Source organism: Trypanosoma cruzi, genomic scaffold (assembly GCF_000209065.1).
Source record: "Trypanosoma cruzi strain CL Brener 1047053516865 genomic scaffold, whole genome shotgun sequence".
NCBI lineage: Eukaryota > Euglenozoa > Kinetoplastea > Trypanosomatida > Trypanosomatidae > Trypanosoma > Trypanosoma cruzi.
Window position 1 is genome coordinate 1 of NW_001849267.1, and position 10,937 is coordinate 10,937.

The 10,937-nt window shown below is 54.8% G+C and overlaps 1 protein-coding gene across 1 annotated transcript, besides 7 other annotated features; it reads right to left on the reverse strand.

Annotated features, from left to right (window-relative positions):
- Nucleotides 1-5,350: a sequence feature (haploid, Esmeraldo-like haplotype).
- On the reverse strand, nt 1-10,937 carry Tc00.1047053510771.9 (hypothetical protein, conserved; the record flags this gene model as incomplete). Its single annotated transcript, XM_801490.1, has 1 exon — nt 1-10,937. A coding segment is annotated over one exon (10,937 nt), but the record flags the coding sequence as incomplete, so codon positions are not given.
- Nucleotides 5,351-6,017: a sequence feature (heterozygous, Esmeraldo-like haplotype).
- Nucleotides 6,018-6,861: a sequence feature (areas merged during assembly that could not be assigned to a particular haplotype. This can correspond to areas where the two haplotypes were merged or to regions with more than two copies in the genome that were merged during assembly.).
- Nucleotides 6,862-8,343: a sequence feature (heterozygous, Esmeraldo-like haplotype).
- Nucleotides 8,344-9,291: a sequence feature (areas merged during assembly that could not be assigned to a particular haplotype. This can correspond to areas where the two haplotypes were merged or to regions with more than two copies in the genome that were merged during assembly.).
- Nucleotides 9,292-10,937: a sequence feature (heterozygous, Esmeraldo-like haplotype).
- Nucleotides 9,695-9,719: a microsatellite.

Genomic DNA, 10,937 nt, shown 5'->3' on the forward strand with positions numbered 1-10,937 from the left:
TGCAGAAAAGGGAGTGGGGTGTCAATAACGGAGTCCACAGGGTATGAAACCGGTTCACGGAATTCTTGAATGGCGGAGCGGAGGAGAGAAATATCTGGAAGAGGTGGCTCTCCCTCCATTTCAATCACAAATGGCCGCTGCATGTGAAACCGTCGGCAACGCGCCATTTCAGTGTAGAGGTCCGAATGCTCATGGAAATGAATGGAATCCCTTAGGAGATACTGCAGGGCCTTCTTGCGCCATACATTTGCCAATTCCTGTACGCTCAGCTTGATAAACTGTAAACTCTCCATTTGCATTGAATTGAGTAAAAGCCATGCGGGTACATCAAGGAGAGAATTTCCCGTCGTCGCACTTCCAAGTGTGGCGTGAATACGTGAGAGAACCTCAGGGATAAGGTAGAGACGCAGACGCTGTCCCTTGCCCACTCCTCGCATGCGATACGCCCCCTGTGCGTAGTCACGGAAGACAAGATCTTTTCCCAACGTAACAACCGCTGTGACAGATGCCGCCTGCTTAACATCCGTCCCTGTGGTGTGAACCTGGTCAAAAAACGTGAAGCGGCGTGTGAGCGCAATTCCGGACTGCGCCACCGGCACCTTTAATCCGTTGCTGCGCTGCAGAATCATTTGTCGATCTTTGCTGTCAAGAAACACAACACCGTCAAAGAGTGCGGGAGACAATTTTCCAAGAAGGTACCGCGCCACATCCTCGTTCTCCATATTCGTGATAAGTGCTCCGGCATCAATGAGAGCATGATAAGGTGGATGGGAAGTGGCAATACGATCCAGCACACGCAGCGGTGTCCAGTCCAGCGGCAAAACCTCAGTCGTCACAACAGACGGGTTCGTGAGGACTGACAGCACACGCCCGTCGCTACCAGGTTCGTAAAAGCAATCCCCAAGGTCCAGTGGAAGAAGATTACTTGGCGTCCCGCTGAATCCAATGCGACTGGTGAAGAGCATAGAAGAGCCAAGCTCATGTCCACAGGCACTGATCTTCATTCCTTGAAAATTCATGGTGCGGGGAAATACGTGTGAGCACAAGTAATAATGCACCACCTCTGGTAAGTAGCGGAGTCGATAATGCAGAGCGTGTACTGCCACCTCATCCGTTACCTGCAGCTGCGAAAGTGGAATACCTGAACGATCGTGAGTTTTGGCGCCTCCTGTCATGTTGCGAAAAGGCAATTTTTCCCCCACGCCTGCTGCTGCAGATGGCGAGGGCAATGTCAACATGTTGCATGAGGCGTAACACTCACCCTGAGCATCCAAAGAAATACTCAGACGCAGCCAGTGACGGTAGAGTCTCGCCGCTGGACGATGTTCTTTTGGCCCAGATTGCCGTGCAAAGTCCTGCTTCAGCTGCTGCAGTAGCGCCTTAACGTCCGTGAAGCGCATACCTTCATAGCGGAATGCAAGGATGGTCAGCCCAATCACGACATCCGGGTGGGCAAACTCAGAGCTTCGACTAGGCACATCCTTCGCGACAAACGGAATCGCCATCATACGCCGACTCATTGGCATTCGTTCCCGCTCCTCCACCGTCACTGCTTCCATGTCCTGCGGCTGCAGAAGTCCAAAACTCACACGGTCAATCTTCGCCAGCACATGCGGCAGCAGACGGTGAATCCAGTCATGGGCAAGGCACAGGAGCTGAATTGCAAACGGACTAAAGTTCGCATTGATGGCAGATCCTACGGCGCTTTCCCGACTTGGACGCTCTGGATGAAGCAAAAAATCGGTTGTGCTCTCAATAAATGACTGCCAGTTCAATGAAGCAGCAAAAGACGCGGTAGTCACATGGAATTCATGTCGGCTCACGCATTGGACCTCCTGAAACAACCAGAGCTGTACCCATGGGAGTAATGCGGGGAGCAGAAGATGCTGATAGTACGTGTGGTCCAGTAGCACAAGATGGGGTTCCCGCTGCAGAGCTTGCATTTCATATCCCTTCCCAATGGCGTCACGGATGGTGTTGAGTAGTGTCATTTTCAGAGTTTGCCGCTCGTCTGATGTTCCGTCCTCCTCTGGGGAGAATTGGCCGACGTCGTCTTGTCGAACTTCGCTGGTGGGTGTGACATCAAAGAGTTTTGTGCCATTCACCGCCCCGCATGATATTCGGCCTCGCTGATAAAAAAACACCGCATCGAGTAAATGAATCGGCAGCGTCCAGCGGGGACCACTCAGGTCAATGGGGTGCTTCAGCCCAATTGGGAAGTTCAGCTCAGAGCGCAGCGGATGCAGCAAAACATCCACCTCGTCCATGATGAGCACGCCGCGCTGCCAAAGTTGGATGATTGGTGTGATGGCATCCGCCATGGCAGAGCGTTGTTGTGTCCGGCGCAGCATCCCACGTGCCTGGGCGGACACGCGCTCGTCAGCGCTGTTCTGCACGGCGTCCAGCTCCTCCGTCGGTGTTGTCTCCAGCAGGTGCATTTGCTCAATAGCCTTAAGAAAGACGGACTTGATGCACTCCGGGGCGGAGATAAGAATGGCCCGTGTCTTAGCCGCCGCGGCAATTTTCTGCTCCAGCAGTGCAATATTGTTCGTGTCCGTGTCATCAAAGGCGCGGTCAAACTGAAGGGTGTAGATTTGTTTCGGCACCACTACACTAAAGCAACGACGCAAGATCCCACGTGTCTGCTCCAGCAGAGCGGTCGGCATCACCTGAGTCACAAGCCGAGAACCGTCGGCAAGAATCAGTGCGAGCAGCGGCCCAACAACGGTCGTTTTGCCCTGCCCCATGATCATCTGCTGCACCCGCGAGACCCCGGCACGCGTGTTGTCGACAAACCACCGCACCATCTCCACCTGCCGGGCACGCAGAAGAATGTTGTGAATAAACTCAAACAGGAGGTACCGCGGATCCAGCAACACCCTTTCACCGTCACCGCCGCCACCCACTGTGGCGTAGTGTCGCTTCGCGTTGAGGAGCTCAATGCTCTCGTTCTCCAGCTGCAGCATGCGTCCCTCCAAGACCGCCACCATATCATCCGAAAAAACACGTAATCCTTGAATTCCTTTGCTGCTCCCCTCGCTGCTTTTGCTGGCATCACCGCCGCTCGTCGGTTGCCTCCCACCCCGCTCCAGCGCATCCACGTCCACGCCAATGGAGAAGCATTGCAATAGCTCCTGCAGTCGTGATCGGGAGCTTTCTGGGTTCGGCTTCGGGCTCCAAAAAACACTTCTGCTGCCGTCATCGCCGTCGTCGCTGCTTGCGCCGCGAATGCGTGCACAGAGCTCCAGAAAAAGCACAATTTGTCGCACAGACTGCTTCGCTTGCTCTGCCATGTAGCTGCGGTTGGCAAGGAGCATCAACAAAACAAGTTCAGCTTTTAGCCGCTCGATATCTCCATGAAACGGATTGACCGCCCGCAAATCTGACGCCATATCGCTGCTCAGCAACGCACCCAAAAGCCACTCCAGTGGAACGGCAGACCGGCAACCTTGCATTCGCTGCAGCCGGTACTCCTGCACACGCGTCTCAACAAAAACGTCGACTTCGTTAGCCGTAGGGCCTGTATGGGTAATGTCGTTGTCGCCTTCCTTCTTGATGGGAGCAAAAATATCATTGGCGAGGTGCAAAATCGATTCGGTGAGTTCCCGCACGTCTGCCGCGTCCGCTGCACTTAAGGTGGACAAGGCGGCAATGCATTTCTGCAGTTCCTCCGTCGATGTCATGAGTGCCTCCTGAACAGCAGACATGCAGTTGTCACAAAGAATCAAACGCAGACGATCGCGGGTAAGAAATGATAGGGAGTATTGTACCTGCTGTCGCTGCTGTTGCGCAAAACGATCCGCATCTTCTTCAAGTCGCGATAGCAGGTGCTTTGCAAGTGGGGTGCTGCACTGGGCATGCTGATGAAGATCAAATGGTAGTCGAGTACGACCACCGCTACATGTAAAAGCATCAGGATGGGACCCGCTCTCCTCGGTACGCATGGAGATGGTCTCGCTGCGAATAAAGGAAGACAACATCTCCACCTCGCTGAGGGGTGTACCAAAAAGGGCTGTTAATCGCTCCCGCATCTTCAGTGCACCTGGTAATTTATGTCGCGCCTCCTCTTCCTCAGGCCTCACCCACGCCCCTTGCGTCGTTGCATGGAGAGAATTAAACGACAGCTGCAGCTGCTCCATACTTGTGTTCGCAGGAATAGCGCGTGGCTGCAAATGATCCGCCATACAAACATACATCTCGCGGTCCATTGCAGTGTGGCTCTGACTCAGTTGAATCCGCTCCCGATGCCGCATCACCGCCTCATGCCGTTCAAAAACCCTGCGCGCCACTTCATTCACGGACTGGTAGAACTGCACGAGAACGTGCGGCGTTGTTTGGAGCCTGCCCTCCCCTGTTGACTCCGTCAGGCCTACGCCCTGACGCATACGGTACTGCACTCGCGCCTCTGTCACCGCATCCGGCCAGCCAGCAGAAGGCACAAGGTCAAGCAGCTGCAGCACTGTGCTGCACCACGAGGGCCGCATACTTGTCTCTCCATCCACCTTCGTCTCCCGTCCCCAGCGAGCGTGTCGCAGATGAAACCATCGGCTAAGAAGCTGCCCCAGCGTCCCACAGACGTCCTCCCCAAAGAGCTTCGTTGATAAAATGCCATTTTTCAGGCAGTACAAAAAGTAAAACCCCAGTTTGCTATTCGCCCCGCTCTCTTCATCAAGAAGTAACTTATCTGCCCAGAGAAACTCCACCAGGGCTGTCTCCTGCAGACTATCCGCTTCCGGTGTCTCGTACGTGAGACGCTGTAGCTTTTGTGGCTCAATACGCGACCATGGATACAATAGAAGGCGCTCCCACGGGAATCCACAGCGAACCACCGCCGGTGCCTTCATCTTCACAGATACAGGGAAATCCATAGCCAAGCGCGATGTTGTTCGCCTCCGTTCTTCCTTCACCAAGGCGGCCCACAGCTGCAGTTGGGCACGAACAATAGCTGGCGCCTTGGAACAACGTCGAAGAAGGTCCAGGATTTCATCACGCGTCAGCTGACAAGCCCGTGAAACATGTCGTTTCTTACACAAATACCCGGCAAGATCAACGTGTAGGGGCCATGGAAGTTCCTGCGTGCTGTACTGAATGGCGTGTGCCAGTTTGAGCCGTACGGCGTGGGCATCGGGAAATTTATCCGGAAGCGTCCGCTCCATCAGCCCAAACATGAACGACTCCTCCACGCTGAATGTGCTGTCCGTGTAGCATGATTCCAACGTTCGCATCGCTCCTGTATAGTGTCGTGTGGCGCACTGCACAACGGCGTAGTACAACGCGGCACCAAGCGTGGGTGGTGTCAAAAAACTCCCACAAGGATGCACCAAAAATAAATAAAAAGGAGACGCCACATTTTCCTGCCAGCGCAAAGAGGAACGATCGAATAGCAGCAGTGGGCTAAATGGGTCATCCCGCACATCCATTGCGGTAAATTCATGGTTCGGCACCATAAGCGCAAACCCATTGGTGTTGTTGCAAAGTGTCAGGCACTCCTGAAAGGGCCGCCGAAGATGCTGCAAAAAGCCGCCAACGCTGTCATCCCGCAGATTTCGTGGCATGTCATGCGCTTCAGCCACATACCAACCGGGGTGATCGACAAGATGCAGGCGCAGCTGGCCCGTGGCGGTGTCAACGTGTGGCTGAAACTTCGCACGAAGTCGTGGAAGTTCAATGGACACGACATCCGCCAAAGTCGACGTATCCTCCTCGTCCAGGCGCTCCTCGTCATCTTTGAGCGGTGGCTGCTGCGATGACACGCGGCCCCACACCAAAATATGTGAACAGTCCTCCAACTTCGTTAACAGCTGCAGCAAAGGGGAAAGCGCGGGATTCTGCAGGAGATTCAGCAACACGATATGTTCCGCCTGCCGGCCTTCTCCTCTAAAGCCCTGTTGCGGGTCACTATCTCTGAAGGCTCCCTCCTTCGGTTTCTCCCCCGCATGAACATTCGGGCCCAGTCCTTCTGCTGCCTCTTCACTCCTAGTCACCTCCTCATTACCCGTGGCCCTTTGTTCTTTCTCCTCAATGGCGGTAATAGTTTCGTAGTTAGTGAGATCGGACGCCCACTGAATTGCCGCCGCAACGTCCCCATGCACATGCCGCAGCAACCAGCGACATGTCGCGTCCGATAAGGACAACAATGCACTTCGCACCAACGCCACCTGGGCGCTGCTGATGTCTTCACCGCCTTCCTCTTCATTCTCCTCAATCGTGTTCCTCCCCGTCGCACTCTTTTCGCGACTTGTGAGGTGATTTGATGCGTCATCCAGGCGCATGACGATGCAGTCACCCTTCCCAGGCCGTAGTCGCACCTCCAGGGCGTAATTAAACCAGTAGTCCTGTGCCTCCCCCATGGTGTAGCCACGAATGACAGTGTCCTCGTCCTCGTCCTGCCAGAATAGAAATGCCTCAAGTAACGCACTGGGCAACAAGCCCTGGAGCAGTCGCGCCGGCAGGTACATCTCCCGCAGATGAAGACTGGAGTTGTAGCGATGGATTTCTATACAACCCTCACACCGTACTCGCCGCATCAAGTCCCCTGCCTGAAACGCCGTAAGGTGTAGTTCTTCACGCTGTCGTGGCCGCACCACAATCGGGAGACTGTGCAGACAGTAGCGCTGATTGGATGTGAACACAAGGGAGCGGTACATCTTGCGTGCGTGGGAAATGAGGTTAAACACATGAAAATGCGGAACAGGATGCTTGTACGCAATCAATTCCTTCCACGTTGCCCGATCCACTTCTTCATATTGAGGGGAGTCATTCATGATGAAGCGCATCACATGCACCTCACTTTCTACTCCCTCGTCCTGCTGTTCCTGCCGCGCATTGACACGTGCCTCTGCGACGGGAAAGTACTTCATGCCACCCGCCGGAAACACCTCTCGTAGCACCGCCCGCACAATGTCCACGGCCCACCGCTCCGCACGTACCGGCCATGGTGCCTCATCGTACACATCCACAACGCGGTCAAAGATCAAGTGGTCGTACGACGCCGAGAGAACCGGTTCTATTGGAAGATTCCCTTGCAGCACAAGCGGGGAGTAAACGCCCTGATCCAGTGGGCTTGGCGCTGTCCACTCAATGATATCAAACGGCGTACCAACAATACGCACCCAGTGACGGTGTTCGTGACGCATCACAAGGCCACACTGCAGCACATCGTGACCGAGGATTGTCTCAAAGTCCGTAAAGTGCGACATGCTATCAGGCACCGGCTTAAGCTCATCGTTGCGCCAGAAAAGCTCACATGTGTGCACATAGAAAACAAGGCCAGTTGCAGCAGGTCCGCGGTAGACACCAGGCGAACACAATTCCCACAATGTCTCTGTTGTTTCCTCGTTGGATAGATGCGGACAAATTGCACCGGGGCCTCTGTGAGTCAATAACGACGGCGTATTACTATACATGCTCTCAGCAGCACCATCGTTTGTGAGGTTCTTGTTGTCGTGAATGTGATCACGGAGCACCGTCCGTACGATACGCTGAAAAAGAGTAGAGAGTTCAGTCGCGGAAAGTGATTGCAGGTATCCAACAATGGTGTGCAACTCCTCCAGTAGGTAACTGAAGACGACATTCTCCGGCACATCCGCTGGCGGTATTTTGAGCCGCCGCGACTCCGTCGTACTGCGGGCGTCGCTACGAAAAAGATTCGGTAGCCGCACCGTGTCGTTGTGGTAGCGGCCGCGGATCTGCACAAAGACGGCGCGGCGGCGACCACCGCTAAGCATCAACTGCTTCCCCTGCTCCAGTAATTTTCTCGAATTCCTGGAGGTGTCAAGACCCTGGGCCTGCAGGAATCGCTGCAACTTCTCCTCCGGGGACAAAAGACTGTCCCCCTCCTGTGCGATGAGTTGTGTGCGCTGCATGCCCATACCAAAGCTGTGTCGGGCTCGCACAAAAGCGCACGACTCAAGAAGAGACACCAAGTGCTGGTGGGATGCCATCGTGCTAAAAGAAAAAGACGAGATGTCCGCATCGCGCTGCTGACCACTCTCCCCACCAACATCGTGTTCGTTTCGAGAGGGTGAAGACAAACACTCCGTCGTCAGTGCCATCTTCCACGCCGCACGATAAATGACGCCCAAATAACTCTGCAGCACGCACTGCGTCGGGGTGTCATCATTCTCTTCGCCCTCACGGCACCACTCCTTTAAGGTGGGCTGTACTGTCGTGAGAAGGAACCGCAGCATCGATGTCTGGTAGGCCGTAAGCGTCTCCAGTTGCGCCGAACCCTCTAGCGACGGCCATCCACACACAATATTACCAAAGGCAAGCACGTCACACACGACACCTACAATAAACAATACATATGGTGCGTTCGCGCTGTAGACAGAAGAGGGGCCAATTTCTAAAACACTTTCAAGGATACGGCGCAGCGGATCAAGCACAGACGCGGGGCTATGTCGTAATTCGTTCAGCAGCAGGCCGTACGTGGTGCCGAGACACGACTCAAAGTTCTCCACCGAGAAGTCGCCACGCAAGTGACGCAATTCAATGGCCTTTCGCTGCTGCTCAGTGAGCCGCATTGGCACCATAGTCGGATTTGCCTTCTGCAGCGTCTCCGGTGCAACAAACACGGAGGGTTCAAAAATCACCGCACGGAACACATTCTGTAGGGCGGATGTAAAGAGATACGCATAACGGTCCTGTGAAGCAAAAAAGTCAAGAACAAGCGGCAGTCGCACATAGGGCACCGTCAGACATGACAACAAAATCTCAGACTCCTCCTCACTCATTGTGCCATCAAAGGTTGGCATAGAAGTGGCATGCAGCACATCGTCCTCGGTGGGGTGCTCCACGGAGAGAAGGATACTGACGTCGATGGGGGACTGTAAAACAAGACCCTCACCGTAAAGCAACTCGCGATCGCCAAAGCCCTTTACGACAATGTCGGCAATGTCACTGTCACGGCCACGTACCAGAACACACTCCCACTCCGGAGGGGAGGGGGTTGTACGCCAGCCGGCGCTCATCTGGCGCCCGGGTGCATCCTCATCGAAGGTAAGACGCCAAGTCGCATATTCGTCCGTTTCTTTGCGGCGACGCAGTAGCTGCGCATCACGCATCTCCATGGTGGCAAGAAATTTTGTGAGTAACACCATGTCCCGCAGCCGCGCAAATTCAGGATGCTCACGTGCCAGTGGAGTACGTGAGCTGCAGAGCCACTGCATCAGAGTGTCCATCTCCGAACCCGCAGCGGCAAAACCGCCTAAGTCATGCAAACTGTAGGAGCAGTGATCAAGAAAGCGGCGAAGAAACTCCACGGTGACGCTCTCCTTGCGTATCTCCAAATTTTCCGACATGCGCATATCGAACAACTCATGGGCGTAGTGCTGCTGCTGAAATGCAATGTAGCGCAAAATGGCGGAACGTGCCAGCAAGAATTGCGGTCGCACCAACTCCAGAGTCGCACTGATATAAGCAAAAGACAGCGATTGTCTGCCAATGGAGGTGGAAAGATAATAACCGCCGTTACTCTCTAGCAAGGATGCAAGAAGACTGCATCGTCCACCGCCTCCTTTGCGTCGGACCGCTGCGTCATACACGACAAGCATAGCCATAGCAACCAGGCACCGTTCTGAATCAAACGCACGCGTCGGCACCTCCACCGCCTGCCAAGCAGTAGTGTACGATAGCAAAAGAGAGTAGATGCTTTCTTGTATGCATTCCTGAACATCACCTCTGCCACCTCCGCTGTTGTTGTTGTTGTTGTTGTTGTTCGCAGAGTTCTGCTCAGGAAGTGGCTCTTCCGTGTAGAAACTCGACACAATCGGCTGCTCTTCAATCGGCACCGCGCGTGCGTCGGTTCCACGTGGAAGTGGCAGGGGCACAATTTCCAGAAAAAACCGCGAGACAAGCTCAATGATGTGCATTTGAATCGCCACGCGTGATGTTGTGCCACTGTGACGTGCACGCAACCACAACGCCTCCACGGCCTCCACTGCGCGCCTGAGCGCCACATCAAGTTCCGACCATCCCGTGGCACGGCGCACATCACTGATGTCCTTCAGCTCTGGCACAACCGCCTGCACCGCCTGCCCATAATACGCCGCAGTGGATGCGGACGGCAGAAGACTTGCGTTGGAGAACGTGCTTGCCTCCACCTTCACAAATCGCTGCTGCGAGAGCTGAAATGACTGATCCTCTCCCTCTTGCACCTGCGTGTTGTTTGAATACCCATCCGCTGGGCCATTGGCGGAGAGGCCGCTTCTCGTTGCTTGCGGCTCTTTGGGCAGCGCATCCACCATCCGCTGCACGGCACTAAGCAGATCCAAAACACGCGTGGCATCCTCCGCGGTGAGTGTGCCGCCATCAACAGAAAGGCGCTTATTTGTGTGGTGTGCAAGTTGGGCGGCGCTGCAGCGAAACATCGCCACGTCTACTGCCGTCAGGGGCGTGGCGCCACTCCACGGACCGCGCGGAAACAGCGTGGCTTCCGGGTCTGTGCGAAGTGCGACCACCCCACGCCGATGCACAAGTCGACCATCGGAAGAAAAAAGAAGAAGCTCCGGAATGTGGCTGATGTCCAAAAGCTTTAGAAGTTCCGTGCAGGGATAGGCGGCGCGGGCAAATGTAAACATCGATGCATGCTGTTCATAGGCATGAAGATCGCGATCGCAGCTAACAAAGAGAATCTCAACGCCCGTTAGTGCACCAAACAGTCGTGGTGACGCCTCCGCAAGAAGAGTGGAAAACTTCTTGCATGACGACTCATGTATCCCCCCGCAGTAGACAAGCACCGTCTTCCCTCTAAAGTGTTCCCTCGTGAGGATGACGTTCCTGGCATTTTTCAAGATGATGTTCGCCGCTCTTGCGGTGCGCCAGACATCGTCCATGTTGGCACTAGACATCGTGTCGTCAACCCCGGCCAGTCGCAGCTGCCGCATCGCCCGTCGGATGCGTAAAAGTCGAGCGTCATCACTGCCGGCCACAGCGTC